This window comes from Leucoraja erinacea, unplaced genomic scaffold (genome assembly GCF_028641065.1).
Source record: "Leucoraja erinacea ecotype New England unplaced genomic scaffold, Leri_hhj_1 Leri_304S, whole genome shotgun sequence".
NCBI classification, from domain to species: Eukaryota; Metazoa; Chordata; class Chondrichthyes; order Rajiformes; family Rajidae; genus Leucoraja; species Leucoraja erinaceus.
Window position 1 is genome coordinate 101,871 of NW_026576205.1, and position 15,654 is coordinate 117,524.

The following is a 15,654-nucleotide window of genomic DNA, read 5'->3' on the forward strand; positions in this document are numbered from 1 at the left end:
TATTGTCCAATTATACTTAATGAATTGAAGGCTGTTTTATCACAACAGGATTGTTCGAGGCTCCTATTTATTCCAATCTTTTACCTCAGGGCAGAGTCACAGGCTAATTAATAGTTAAGAGTAATCCCAATAATGAATAAATTTAATTGGTGTAACCTTCATTTTCTTGAACATAGTTTGAGGCTGAACAGTTGTTTTTAACCAGTGTTCGAATTCCTCCAGGCTTAAATGTTTTTGAGCTCTGAGCAGTCTAAGCATTAGTTTTAGTAAAGTGGTAAATAACCTGGAAACTGAAGGTAACCCATTTTGCAATGTTTATTATTGCCTTACCAGATAATTTTCAAAATACCTCCGATGATCTCTGTAAATGGGAGCATTTTAAGGAAATCAGATGCGAAGTAAACAACATTCTGCATCTTTTCCACAATGGACAGGTCGCGCCTGTGAATTCCATACCTGCTCGAGTTACAATTCTGGCCCGTTTTCCGAGCTAGTCCCGAAAGCAATTCCTGTCCATAATACTGAGCCTGCCTTGTAGGACAACTCTGGACATAATTGATTTATCATGCAGAGGCTGGTTTCCCGATCCACAGGCTAAACCAGCAAGTTTTATGTTAAGAATAATCGTAAAAGGGTGTATTATTATTCTCGACAAAGCGAGAAGCATAGCTGCATAGGTCAGTTGGACAGAACGACAACCTAGAGCGGGATCTTGCTGACTTATTGCAAGACCCGACTGATGAGGCAAAATGAAGGGAGACAATCATAACTTCTTTCTCCTTGTAGCGAGAGTGTATTTTTTGCCAATATTACGATTCATATTTTGCAACCGGTAAATGAGCCTGGAAACAAACATATCAATTCAGTATTCCATCGAGCCATAATTTCATTAAATGCTTTGTGATACAACAACCATTTTGTGTTGTCATTGATTATACGTGATGATATTCCAACGTATATTAGGTAAATTATTACAGGATATTCTGTCTTGATTGGTAGGGAATTGAAGAATGCAGGTGAACAGAGGGATCTGGGAATAACTGTGCACAGTTCCCTGAAAGTGGAATCTCATGTAGATAGGGTGGTAAAGAAAGCTTTTGGTGTGCTGGCCTTTATAAATCAGAGCATTGAGTATAGAAGTTGGGATGTAATGTTAAAATTGTACAAGGCATTGGTGAGGCCAATTCTGGAGTATGATGTACAATTTTGGTCGCCTAATTATAGGAAGGATGTCAACAAAATAGAGAGCGTACAGAGGAGATTTACTAGAATGTTGCCTGGGTTTCAGCAACTAAGTTACAGAGAAAGGTTGAACAAGTTAGAGCTTTATTCTTAGTAGCGCAGAAGGTTAAGGGGGGACTTGATAAAGGTCTTTAAAATGATGAGAGGGATAGACAGAGTTGACATGGATAAGCTTTTCCCACTGAGAGTAGGGAAGATTCAAACAAGGGGACATGACAAGAATTAAGGGACAGAAGTTTAGGGGTAACATGAGGGGGAACTTCTTTACTCAGAGAGTGGTGGCTGTGTGGAATGAGCTTCCAGTGAAGGTGGTGGAGGCAGGTTCGTTTTTATCATTTAAAAATAAATTGGATAGTTATATGGACGGGAAATGAATGGAGGGTTATGGTCTGAGCGCAGGTATATGGGACTAGGGGAGAATACGTGTTCGGCACGGACTAGAAGGGTTGAGATGGCCTGTTTCCTTGCTGTAATTGTTATATGGTTATATGGTTAATTCTGGGCTTGCCTGTAAAGACAAATATGGCCCAATTTCTGTGCTTGGAACCTTAGTATTGTGCAGCTTTTCATGGTTAGATGCCAACCATTGGTGTGTTGTAAGGCCACTAGGATCCCTTCCATCCTTATCAAGGGAAATGCTATTTTCATACAACACATGTTATTATTATTATTGGTACAAACAAGTGTAAATATTACTGCTTGTAGCTGGTCCCATATTTTCCCTGAGCCCGACTTGGGTCTCGGATTTAAAGACCTGTGTCCAACTTTCATACTGCCACCAACTTCAGTGAACTGCTTACTGTTAACGATGGCGTGGGGGTGTTGTTGCCGCAACAATGAAGCTTTGCTCGTTGTTGGTACCTCTTTTTTTTGATTGGCCCGACAGCTTTGCTTCCTTATCCAGTTTTACCTGTCGAATAGGTCTTACCCTCAAGAGAAGATTCAGCGGCTTGTTTTAATGTCACCCCTGAGCGTTGTTTATTCTTGGTATTTATAGCATGTGGGGAACTCTAGCCCCTTCCGGGTATTCTCCACCTTCGTTTGTGAGGACTCCCTTGTAACCATACACATTTATTCCAAAACATTCCACAGACATATTTTTAGAATTTTGAAGTTGGTTACACTCACCACTCGTATTCTCTTTCACAGAGAGAGGATTTTTGGGCAGCCATGAGCAGGTGCTGGAACCAGTCTCGTGAGGAGACCTTCGAATATAAAGCTCCTTTTGCTGGAGCATATCCTGCTGGAGCTGTGCTCAACAGCCTTTCTTGGTTTATGCCTTAGGTTATTCTTTCCATTACCTCCAACCTCAGGGTCAGAACAAAACTGCCCTGGTAGGCTCAACCTCCTCCTTGTGGGAGACATTATGCAGCCCGTCTACAGGTGCTGCTGCCATGAGCTCGCAAGAGGACCCATGGATATAAAGCTCCTGTTTCTGGAGCTGATATTTCTCCATACAGCCCTTACCTGAAGCTGCTGCCACGGCCCATGCGGTGACCTCTTGGTTATAAGCTCCTGCTGGAGCCTGTCATGATGGAGCATCCTTTCTGACATGTGCTCCATCTTACCAGACGTCCACATTGGGAGGTGAATCCTCCTGGTCCGATTCTCAGGCTTGCTGTTAAGTGGACCCCCCCCAGGATTGGCGGTCTGGACTGGGTCCTCCGACAGCCCAAGGCCGGTTTCCCCGCTGCTCGACCGGGCTGACCTACTATAGCCATCAGGAAACCTCTGTAAGAGGTGGTTCCTGCAGGAAAATACAACCTGGTAAGTATTGAAACTTACTTATTCAAACAGGAAATTAGAAATGCGTGCGACAAAGGCAAAACAGTTATAATGGGTGACTTCAATCTACATATAGATTGGGTGAATCAAATTGGCAGGGGTGCTGAGGAAGAGGATTTCTTGGAATGTATGCAGGATCTAAATCAACATGTAGAGGAACCAATGAGCAGGCTATTTTAGACTGGGTATTGAGTAATGAGGAAGGGTTAGTTAGCAATCTTGTTGTACGTGCCCCCTTGGGCAAGAGTGACCATAATATGGCTGAGTTCTTCATTAGGATGGAGAGTGACATTGTTAATTCAGAAACAATGGTTCTGAACTTAAAGAAAGGTAACTTTGAGGGTATGAGACGTGAATTGGCCAAGATTGACTGGCAATTAATTCTAAAAGGGTTGACGGTGGATATGCAATGGAAGACATTTAAAGGCTGCATGGATGAACTACAAAAATTGTTCATACCAGTTTGGCAAAAGAATAAATCAGGGAAGGTAGTACATCCATGGATAACAAGGGAAATCAGGGATAGTATCAAAGCGAAGGATGATGCGTACAAATTAGCCAGAAAAAGCAGCATACCGGAGGACTGGGAGAAATTCAAAGACCAGCAGAGGAGGACAAAGGGCTTAATTAGGAAAGGGAAAATAGATTATGAAAGAAAACTGGCAGGGAACATAAAAACTGACTGCAAAAGTTTTTATAGATATGTGAAAAGAAAGAGATTAGTTAAAACAAATGTAGGTCCCTTGCAGTCAGAAACAGGTGAGTTGATCATGGGGAACAAGGATATGGCGGACCAATTGAATAACTACTTTGGTTTCATCTTCACTAAGGAAGACATAAATAATTTGCCGGAAATAGCAGGGGACCGCGGGTCAAAGGAGTTGGAGGAATTGAGTGAAATCCAGGTTAGCCGGGAAGTGGTGTTGGGTAAATTGAATGGATTAAAGGCCGATAAATCCCCAGGGCAAGATAGGCTGCATCTCAGAGTACTTAAGGAAGTAGCTCCAGAAATAGTGGATGCATTAGTAATAATCTTTCAAAACTCTTTAGATTCTGGAGTAGTTCCTGAAGATTGGCGGGTAGAAAACGTAACCCCACTTTTTAAGAAGGGAGGGAGAGAGAAAATGGGGAATTACAGACCAGTTAGTCTAACATCGGTAGTGGGGAAACTGCTAGAGTCAGTTATTAAAGATGGGATAGCAGCACATTTAAAAAGTGCTGAAATCATTGGACAAAGTCAGCATGGATTTACGAAAGGTAAATCATGTGGATAGGGGAGAACCAGTGGATGTGGTGTATCTGGACTTCCAGAAGGCTTTCGACAAGGTCCCACATAAGAGATTAGTATACAAACTTAAAGCACAAGGCATTGGGGGTTCAGTATTGATGTGGATAGAGAACTGGCTGGCAAACAGGAAGCAAAGAGTAGGAGTAAACGGGTCCTTTTCACAATGGCAGGCAGTGACTAGTGGGGTACCGCAAGGCTCAGTGCTGGGACCCCAGCTATTTACAATATATATTAATGATCTGGATGAGGGAATTGAAGGCAATATCTCCAGGTTTGCGGATGACACTAAGCTGGGGGGCAGTGTTAGCTGTGAGGAGGCTGCTAGGAGACTTCAAGGTGACTTGGATAGGCTGGGTGAGTGGGCAAATGTTTGGCAGATGCAGTATAATGTGGATAAATGTGAGGTTATCCATTTTGGTGGCAAAAACGGGAAAGCAGACTATTATCTAAATGGTGGCCGATTGGGAAAGAGGGAGATGCAGCGAGACCTGGGTGTCATGGTACACCAGTCATTGAAGGTAAGCATGCAGGTGCAGCAGGCAGCAAAGAAATCGAATGGTATGTTAGCTTTCATTGCAAAAGGATTTGAGTATAAAAGCAGGGAGGTTCTACTGCAGTTGTACAGGGTCTTGGTGAGACCACACCTGGAGTATTGCGTACAGTTTTGGTCTCCAAATCTGCGGAAGGACATTATTGCCATAGAGGGAGTGCAGAGAAGGTTCACCAGACTGATTCCTGGGATGTCAGGACTGTTTTATGAAGAAAGACTAGATAGACTTGGTTTATACTCTCTAGAATTTAGGAGATTGAGAGGGGATCTTATAGAAACTTACAAAATTCTTAAGGGGTTGGACAGGCTAGATGCAGGAAGATTGTTCCCGATGTTAGGGAAGTCCAGGACAAGGGGTCACAGCTTAAGGATAAGGGGGAAATCCTTTAAAACCGAGATGAGAAGAACTTTTTTCACACAGAGAGTGGTGAATCTCTGGAACTCTCTGCCACAGAGGGTAGTTGAGGCCAGTTCATTGGCTATGTTTAAGAGGGAGTTAGATGTGGCCCTTGTGGCTAAGGGGATCAGGGGGTATGGAGAGAAGGCAGGTACGGGATACTGAGTTGGATGATCAGCCATGATCATATTGAATGGCGGTGCAGGCTCGAAGGGCCGAATGGTCTATTCCTGCACCTAATTTCTATGTTTCTATGTTTACCTGCAGGTTTAACATACCGCTGGCAGGAATGAGTTGCATGCCAGACCGGTGCCGCACCAGTGCAGATGACATAATGGCACGCATGCGGACTGGCGGGGCTTCTTCACGTAATCACTCACGTGACTCCGAAGTAAAATGGAATGTTGGCCTTCATAACAAGAGGATTTCAGTATGTATAGGGCTCTGGTGAGACCCCATCTGGAGTATTATGTCCAGTTTTGTCTCCTAATTTGAGGAAGGACATACTTGTGATTGAGGCAGTGCAGCGTAGCTTCATGAGATTGATCCCTGGGATGGCAGGACTGTCATATGAGGAAAGATTGAAAAGACTAGGGCTGTATTCACTGGAGTTTAGAAGGATGAGGGGATATCTTATAGAAACATATAAAATTATAAAAGGAGTGGACAAGCTAGATGCAGGAAAAATGTTCCTAATGCTGGGCGAGTCCAGAACCAGGGGACACAGTCTTAGAATAAAGGGGAGATGAATTAAGACTGAGGTAAGAAAAAACTTTTTCACCCAGAGAGTTGTGAATTTGTGGAATTCCCTGCCACAGAGGGCAGTAGGAGGCCAAATCACTGGATGGATTTAAGAGGGAGTTAGATAGAGCTCTAGGGGCTAGTGGAGTCAAGGGATATGGGGAAAAGGCAGGCACGGGTTATTGATTGGGGATGATCTGCAATGTAGGTATGTTTCAAAAATTACCTTCAGCGGCGCTGCAGTTCTGTCGCTGCCTGTGTGCGCGACATTGGCATTTTTGAGAGGGGGGCGGGTTTAAAACGCATTTTCTCTAGGCTAGAGAAATCGAGGTTGTTCAGCCTGCTTAGTTGCTGACGAAAAATCGCTGCGACATTCGTTCACTGCAGCTATTTTTAAAATAAATTGGGTTATTTAATTGTTATAGTAGATTAAAAATCATCCTCTAAAGCCGCGAACGTCGACAATGGGACGGATCTTATGTAGGGGACAAGGCAAGGTAGGTTGTTTATTTTTACATTAAAAAGTGCGTCTTAAGATCCCTTTATTCAAAATTTTAAGTTGCGAGTACGTGACTTGGGGGCCCATTCAAACCCGCAGTATCTTTCATGCCGCATATGGGCTTCAAATCCACCGCAATGGCAACGTTCCAAACCATTGCATTCCAGAAAAACCCACTCGCAAGCTGATTTAAATGACCATTAATTTACAGCAATTGAACACTAAATTCCTTCCATTTGGCCTATAAATTAATGTCAATGAGATTTAAAAATCATGTTTTATTGTGAATTCTTGTGTGAATGTTCTTTGGACACTTAGGCTTTTTCAAAATGTTAAACTTTTCTTAAAAAATGGATAGATGTTTTGATCTAGTAATTGAATTTTGGAATTAGCTACAATTTGGTAACTAACTAATTATATGCTTTAATTTCAGGTCATCCAAGTAAGATTGCTTAATATTTGTTTCAGAATGCTTCAATCTATAATAACTGAACATTTCTTTCAGTTCTCTTAATTTTTAATAAAGTTATGGCCATTTGACTGTCCTTGTTCACAACTTTTGTGTTAAGTCAATGGAAAATCAATAGGGAACAAGATGCTGTGTTCAAGAAGGAAACTGCAGATGCTGGAAAATCGAAGGTACACAAAAATGCTGGAGAAACTCAGCGGGTGCAGCAGCATCTCTGGAGCAAAGGAAATAAGCAACGTTTCAGGCTGAAACCCTTCTTTAGACAAGATGCTAATTTCCGAGTATGAAAGTGGCCATAACTTTTTTAAATACTGAAGATATGAAAGTGAATTGTGTCAAATTAAACTTCTTTTATGCTTTATCTGATGGGATAAATTGCAGACTTGATTTTTTTAATCTCAAAATTTTGTAACATTGCTAAGCCATGATCATAATGAATGGTTCAAATGGTCTCCTCCTGCACCTATTTTCTATGTTTCTATGTTTTGCCACCGTACTCACCGTTCTCCTCTGCTCCGACCGCCCCAAGTTTTGTTCCGATCGGTGAAATATTAGAAAAGTGTAAAAATCGTGAGATGAGCAGCCTGTCAGTCACCATGAAGGTAACGTCCCTTCCCACACCCGCTGTCCGGCGGGGAGAATAAAGCTGATGCGGACTGTGAGCGAGGAGCCCACACCACCCCCTGCCACATACACCCCCCTCCCCTACCTCCCCCCCCCCCCCCCCCCCAACTTCCCTCACCCACACTCCCCTCCCCCACGCCTCCCTCCCCCACACCACCCCCGCTACACTACCTCACACCCCTGCCCCCACCACCCCCACACAACCTCCTCTCCCCGCACACACACTGCCCCTCCCCGGGCAGGCCCTGACTGAAGCCGCCCCCTCCTCTGGATGCAGGACGCTCCCACCGTTGCGTTGCAGGACTCCCGTGTGACTGGGATCCACCGGGTCCCACTTGGGCTAGTTTTTATAATAAATCTAACCTAAGGCAGTAAATGTGTTTATTGTGTGTGAGGGAGAGCAGGGTGAGGGAGAGGAGAGTGAGAGTGGGTATCCCGCCAGAGATGCCGGCTGGTCTGGACATCGCCCGGTCCGCCTCGATCCACCCGATGTAGGCGGAGACTCGGGTATAATCCCCCACCTTGCGGGGCAATCCGCACCACGTCCCACAACTGGTGATTCCCATCAGGTAGAAGCGCTGGTCGCCCCAGCTGTAGCACTGCAGCGGCCCACCGCTGTCTCCCTGTGGGGCAGAGAGACGGGGGGGGGGGGGGGGGGGGGGGGGGAGGGAAGCAGTGAGGGGGAGAGAATGGAAAGAGTGGGGGAGGAGAGAGAGGGTGGAGAGAGAGGAGGGGAGCGAGAGGGGGAGAGAGAATGGGGAGAAAGAGGTAAGAGAGGAAGGGGGGAGCGCGCGCGAGAGAGAGAGAGAGGGGGTAAGGGAAGAGAAGAGGGTGGAGAGAGAGAGAGGAAGGGGAGAGGGGGGAGAGAGTGAGGGGGAGAGAGAGAAAGAGAGAGGGTGCAGAAAGAGAGAGGAGGGAGAGGTCAGTGTGTCTGATAGCGAGAGAGACACAGTCACAGTGTCACACAGCTGAAACAGGCCCATTGGCTCAACTTGCCCACACTGGCCAACCTATCCCAGCCACATTAGTCCCTTGCCCGCAGTTGGCCCAGATCCCTCCAAACCTGTCCTATCCCCGTGTATCCACCCTACCGGTCCTCACTGTCTTTCCCGGGAGGAGAGACCGGGGTAGGGTGGGGGTGGGAGAGGTCAGTCTGTGTCCTGTACCTCCCCCATCCCATCCCCTCCCCTCCCTCCTCCAACTGCTGTCTCCCAGTGGGGGGGGGGGGGGGGGCAGGGGTGGGGAAAGGGAGGGGGAGAGGGGGAGAGGTTGTGAGAGAGGGAGGGAGAGAGAGAGAGGGGAGTGTGGAGAGAAGGAGGGGGAGAGGGGAGGTTTTTTCGGGGAGGGGGTAGGATGAGGGAGGGAAAGGGACAAGAGGAGAGTTGAGAGGAGGGGAGGAGAAGCGAGGAGCTGTGGGTGAGGGAGGGGAAGGGAGAGGAGGAGAGTTGAGAGGAGGGGAGGAGAAACGAGGAGCTGTGGGTGAGGGAGGGGAGGGCTATACAGGCACCCGTCTACTGAGCCGTTCTCGTGCCCAGTACACACCATCTGAAGGGTGATGAGGGAGGGGAAGGGAAGGGAGGAGAGGGCGGGAGACGGGAGGTGATGGGAAGGGAGGGGAGGAGAGTGGAAGGGAGCATGAGGGAAGAGGATGAGAGGGGAGGTGAGTGGTTTTAGGGGGAGGGGAGGAGAAGGACGGGGAGGGGAGGTGGGCAGGGGTGGAGAGGGGACGGGGCAGGAGAGAAGACGGGAGGGGGAGGGAAACAGAGACATAGAAAAATAGTTGCTGGAGTGGGCCATTCTGGCCCTTCGAGCCAGCACAACCATTCAATATGATCATGGCTGATCATCTAAAATCAGCACTCACTTCCTGCTTTTTCCCCCCATATCCCTTGATTCCGTTAGCACTAAGAGCCAAATCTAACTCCCTCTTGAAAACATCCAGTGATTTGGCCTCCACTGCCTTCTGTGGCAGAGAATTCCACAGATTCGCAACTCTCTGGGTGAAAAAGTTTTTCCTCATCTCAGTCATAAATGGCCGACCCCTTATTCTTAAACTGTGACCCCTGGTTCTGGACTCCCCCAACATCGGGAACATTTTTCCTGCATCTAGCCTGTCGAATATGTTGAGTATAGGAGCAGGGAGGTTCTACTGCAGTTGTACAGGGTCTTGGTGAGACCACACCTGGAGTATTGCGTACAGTTTTGGTCTCCAAATCTGAGGAAGGACATTATTGCCATAGAGGGAGTGCAGAGACGGTTCACCAGACTGATTTCTGGGATGGTAGGACTGTCTTATGAAGAAGGATAGACTTGGTTTATACTCTCTAGAATTTAGGAGATTGAGAGGGGATCTTATAGAAACTTACAAAATTCTTAAGGGGTTGGACAGGCTAGATGCAGGAAGATTGTTCCCGATGTTGGGGAAGTCCAGGACAAGGGGTCACAGCTTAAGGATAATGGGGAAATCCTTTAAAACCGAGATGAAAAGAACTTTTTTCACACAGAGAGTGGTGAATCTCTGGAACTCTCTGCCACAGAGGGTAGTTGAGGCTAGTTCATTGGCTATATTTAAGAGGGAGTTAGATGTGGCCCTTGTGGCTAAGGGAATCAGGGGGTATGGAGAGAAGGCAGGTATGGGATACTGAGTTGGATGATCAGCCATGATCATATTGAATGGCGGTGCAGGCTCGAAGGGCCGAATGGCCTACTCCTGCACCTAATTTCTATGTTTCTATGAATCCTTTAAGAATTTTATATGTTTCTGTAAGATCTCCTCTCATCCTTCTAAATTCCAGTAAATACAAGCCTAGTCGACCCATTCTTTCATATGTCAGTCCCGCCATCCCGGGAATTAACCTAGTGAACCTACACTGCACTCGCTCAATTTGAATAATGTCCTTCCTCAAATTAGGAAATCTAAATTGCACACAATACTCCAGGTGTGGTCTCACCAGGGCCCTGTACAACTGCAATAGGAACTCCTTGCTTCTAAACTCAAATCCTCTCGCAATGAAGGCCAACATGCCATTCACTTTCTTCACTGCCTGCAGTAACTGCATGCTTACTTTCAGTAACTGATTTACAGGCACACCCAGGTCTCGTTGCACCTCCCCTTTTCCTAATCTGACACCATTCAGGTAATAGTCTGCCTTCCTGTTCTTTCCACCAAAGTGGATAACCTCACATGTATCCACATTATACTGCATCTGCCATGCATCTGCCCACTCACCCAACCTATCCAAGTCACCCTGCAGCCTCATAGCATCCTCGTCACAGCTCACTGCCACCCAGCTTTGTGTCAACCACAAGCTTGGAGATGTTACAATTAATTCCCTCATCTAAATCATTGTAAATAACTGGGGTCCCAGCACCGAGCCTTGCCACACGCCGCTAGTCTCTGCCTGACATTCTGAAAGGGACCCGTTAATTCCTACTCTTTGCTTCCTGTCTGCCAACCAGTTCTCTATCTGTGCCAATACCCTACCCCAATACCATGTGCTCTAATTTTTCAGACTAATCTCTTGTGTGGGACCTTGTCAAAGGCCCTCCTTTCTGAGGCAGGGGAGGGGTGTACAGGTACCTGGCACCCGTCCACAGAACCGTTCTCATAGCCGGCACACAACATGTGTGAGGTGATGATGCCGTTATACCAGTTGGGATGGTTACAGAGCCAATTGGGAATCAGCTGCAGCTCTGCTTCTTGTAGGTTCTCCGATCCGGGGCCTGGGGGGGGGGGGGGGGGGAGTGGGGTAGTGAGAGGAGAGAGTGGAGGAGAGAGAGAGAGGAGGGGGGAGAGAGGAGGGGGAGAGAGAGGAGGAGGGAGGAGGAGGGAGAGGAGGGTGAGAGGGTGGGGGAGGAAAGGAGGGGGGAGAGAGAGAGGGGGAGTGAGAGAGTGGGGGGAGTGAGAGGGGGGGGAGAGGGGGGGGGAGAGAGAGAGGGGAGAGGAGGGGGAAAGAGCAGAAAGAGAGGGTAGAGAGGAGAGGGTAGAGAGGGGGAGAAGTGAGAGAGAGGCGAGGGTGAGAAGGAGAGAGAGAGGGGGTAGAGAGGGAGAGGGAAAAGGGAGCATAGAGATAGAGAAAGATGGGAAGAGGGAGGGGGGGGAGAGGGGGTGGAAGTGAGGGAGTATGGATAAAGGGGTGGGGAGACCACAGATGGGGAAGTGAGCGGGTGACAGACACCAATCCCTCCATCAATCAATTTCCCCACCCACACATCCCCCTCTCTCCACCTCACTTTCGCTTCCCTAATCCCCCTCTCTCTCCCCTTCTTCCCCCTCCCTATCTCTCACCACCCCTCCCTCCCCCCTTCCATCTCCCGCTCTCTTTCATCCTCCCTCCCACTATTCTACACTCCCTCTTTCTGCATCAATCCCTCCCTCTTCCCCATCCCTCTTCCCTCATCCTTCTTCCCTCCCTCGCCCTCCATCCCCCCCCCCCCCCCCCCCCCCCCCCCCCCCCCCCTCCTTCTCTCCACTAAAGCTAAACTAAACTAAATGTGAAGCCAGTCTAGAGCCGTCTCACCGTCGGCTTGCCGGGCGCCCCAGCCACTGATGAAACAGGGTTGAGCGTCGTGCTGGGTGCCAGCGGGTGGCAGACACACGGGCTGGGTGCCGGCATCGTAGGGCAGGGCGCGGTGCAGTTGCAGCAGAGCTATGTCGTGCTCCATGGTGTCGGCGCGGAAGCCCGGGTGGAGGTGAAGCCGCCGTAGCCTCATCCACCGTGTGAGCGGCCCCGGGTGCGAGCGGCTGTGGAGGCCCGTCACCACTAGCCAGCGGCGCTGGTGTCTGCAGGGGAGGGGGGGGGAGATGGGGAGGCAGAGAGAGAGAGAGATGGGCCAGAGAGAGATAAGGGGGCCAGAGAGTGGGGGGGAAGACAGGGTGGCAGAGGGAGAGAGAAAGTTAATACAGGCAGGGTGAGGAAGAGGGGGTTAAGTTTAGTTTAGTTTTACATTAGAGAGAGAGTGGGTTAATGTAGGGGAGAGAGACCCGTCATTACCAGCCAGTGGTGTCTAGACGAGAGAGAGAAAGGGGAGGGGAGTTAATATACAGGAGAGAGGAGTTAATAAACGGGGGACAGAGAGAGGAGATGGATTGTGAAGCTGGATGATTGAAGCTAGAGGGTTGACGAGGGTGTGGGGGAGAGAGAGAGGTTAATAGAGTGGACAGACAGGAGTTTAGTTTCAGTTTAGTCTCATTTTAGTTTAGTTTGACTTTAGTGTTAGTTTTGTTGTACTGCAGAGAGGGTTAATATCGAGGGGAGAGTGGAGAGAGTGCCGTCACCAACAGCGAGCGGCAAGGGTGTCTAGACTGGGAGCGAGAGGGAGATGGGTGAATTTTTAAGCTAGAGACTTAAAGAGAAACAAATCATGAAGCTAGAGGATTGAAGTGGTGCAAAGTGTGAAACTAGAGGATTGAAGAAGTGCGAATTGTGAATCCAGTGGATTGATTTGCTAATGGTGAAGCCAGAGAAAGGCAGGAGAGCATTGGGCCATAATTGATCCATATGGGCCAAAATTGTTGCGGTATAAATTGTGAAGCCAGAGGATAGGAGCGAATCGTGAAGGTAGAGGGATGATGAAGTTTGAATTGTGAATCTAGACGCTTGAAGGGAAGTGAATCTTGAAGCTAGAGGAAGGAAGGCAGGTGGAAGGGGAGAAATGGGCCATGCGGGGCAGTGAGGGTGGGGAGAGAGGCAGGTGGAGACGGTTGGCTGAGGGGTACAGTTGCCTACCTTCCCTTGCGGACGACACAGTGGGCTGCAGTGAGCACCCAGCCATGGTCAATGACCACGCCGCCACACGTGTGGGCAGACATTCCTCCATGCTCCAGCTGCAGACTCACCTGCCAAGGCCAGGCCCCTGGCAACGCTTCCTGCCCACCCACCACCCGCGAGGGGAACGGTGGGCCGGCCATTGGCCGATGCCCACACCCTAGGGAGAGAGAGAGAGAGGACGTGGCGAGAGAACAGCTGCAAACATTCATCACTATCTTCAAACTTAATCAGAACACTCATAACTATCTTCAAAACTTAGTTTAGTTTAGAGATACAGTGCGGAAACAGGCCCTTTGGCCCATCAAGTCTGCACCGACCTGCGATTCCCACACGCTAACACTATCCTACACACACACTAGGGACACTTTTTTTTTACATTTCCACCAAACCAATTAACGTACAAACCTGTACGTCTTTGGAGTGTGGGAGGACACGGGAGATCCTGCAGAAAACCCATGCAGGACACAGTACATACAGCACTCGTAGTCAGGATTGAACCCGGATCTCTGGCGCTGAGAGGCAGTAGCGATGCTGCTGTGCCACCTAGATCCAAGATATCGGAGGACCACATTCACTCTGTTAAATCGAGTTTCTACAAATCTGGTTTTGTACATTAATTTTCTAACAGTAGGTTAGTCCAGTAATAAAAACATTAGATAGACATAAAATGCTGGATTATCTCAGCGGGTCAGGCAACATCTCTGGAGAGAAGGAATTGGTGATGTTTTGGGTCGAGACCCTTCTTGAGACTGAGAGCCAGGGGGAAGGAAAAGGAGAGATATAGAACAAATGAATGAAAGATATGCAAAAAAAATAACGATGATAAAGGAAACACAACAAGCTGGAGTAACTCAGCGGGACAGGCAGCATCTTTGGAGAGAAGGAATGAGTGACGATTTGGGTCGAGACCCTTCTTCAGAATGTTAGCTGTGGCCGAGGTGAAAATGAGTTACAGACAATAAGACTCAAAAAGATGACATGTGCCAAACAATTCCACAGATTCACCACCCTCTCACTAAAGAAATTTCTCCTCATCTCTTTCCTAAACGGACATCTTTTAATTCTGAGGCTATGACCTCTGGTCCTAGACTCACACACTAGTGGAAACATCCTCTCTACATCCATTCTATCCAAACCTTTCACTATTCTGTATCTTTCAATGAGGTCCTCCCTCATTCTTCTATACTCCGTGAGTACAGACCCAGTGCCGTCAAACGCTAAGCTCGCATTTGGAGTATTGTGTGCAATTTTGGACACCATATCTGAGGAAAGATGTGCTGGATCTGAATATGATGATATGTTAACCTATTAATTCCTGGGATCATTCCTGGAAATGTCCCCTGGACCCTTTCCAGAACCAGCACATCTTTCCTCAGATATGGTGTCCAAAATTGCACACAATACTCCAAATGCGAGCTTAGCATTTGGCCTCACTCTTAAAACTACAACTATTTCAAAACCTATTTGTAACTATCCTCAACTATTAACCCCCTCCCTCCCTCCCTCCCTCCCTGTCTATCACCCTCTCCCCTCCAGCCCCCACAACCCCTCTCCCGGTCTCAGTCACCCCCTCACCCCTCCGGCCCCATCTCCTTGGCACTTCCCCCCAGCCCCTGCACTGTGACCCCCCTCCCCATCTTTGTGACACCTTCCCTGTCTCCGTGACCCCCTCTCCACTCTGACCCCTTCACCCCGCTCCCCGTCTCTGTTCAATACCTTGGACATCTTGTCCACAGACCAAGACCCACGAGGTGACAGCAAGGAGCACAATCGTTCTCACTAAGTCCATAACCAGTTATCTCTACCCCCCCCCCCTCCCCCCTCCCCCTCCTCCTCTGCCCCTCCCGCCTCCCCTCCCTCTACCCCCCCCCTGAGTAGACACTGTGTGGGGGATGGGTTAATAATCTGACCCGTCCCAAAATGACCTGCCCTGTCTCACAAACAATCTTTGTTTGTGGGTGGCGATGAGATCACAGCTCCCTCCCCCACCCCCTTCAACTCTCTCCCACCCCCTCCCTTTACTCCCCCACCACCCCCAGTGAGGGAGGGGAGGGGAGCACCGCGGGAGGGAGGGGAGAGGAGGGAGCACCGTGAGAGGGGGTATCACAGAAGGGGAGGGGGAGAGGAGCGGAGGTAGAGGAGATCTCCCCACCCTCTCCTCTTAGCCTCCCAATGTTCCGGAGAAAACAATCCCAGTCTGTCCAACCTGTCCCTGCAGCTGAAACCCTCTAATCTAGGCAGTGCTTTGGTAAACATCCTCTGCACCCTCTCCAACGTCCTCCTGAAGC

The 15,654-nt window shown here is 48.4% G+C and overlaps 1 protein-coding gene and 1 pseudogene across 1 annotated transcript; both read right to left on the reverse strand.

Moving 5' to 3' along the window:
• Window positions 1-340: 340 nt before the first annotated feature.
• Window positions 341-15,165, reverse strand: LOC129693463 (transmembrane protease serine 12-like). The gene is made up of 7 exons (XM_055630276.1): window positions 15,083-15,165; window positions 13,325-13,523; window positions 12,116-12,378; window positions 11,176-11,318; window positions 7,959-8,218; window positions 2,710-2,989; window positions 341-361 (listed from the first exon to the last, which is right to left on the reverse strand). Exons 1-7 carry the CDS (start codon window positions 15,153-15,155, stop codon window positions 341-343), a joined length of 1,239 nt encoding a protein of 412 aa, XP_055486251.1. The 5' UTR covers window positions 15,156-15,165.
• Window positions 1,757-1,897, reverse strand: LOC129693464 (U6atac minor spliceosomal RNA; annotated as a pseudogene).
• Window positions 15,166-15,654: the final 489 nt, after the last annotated feature.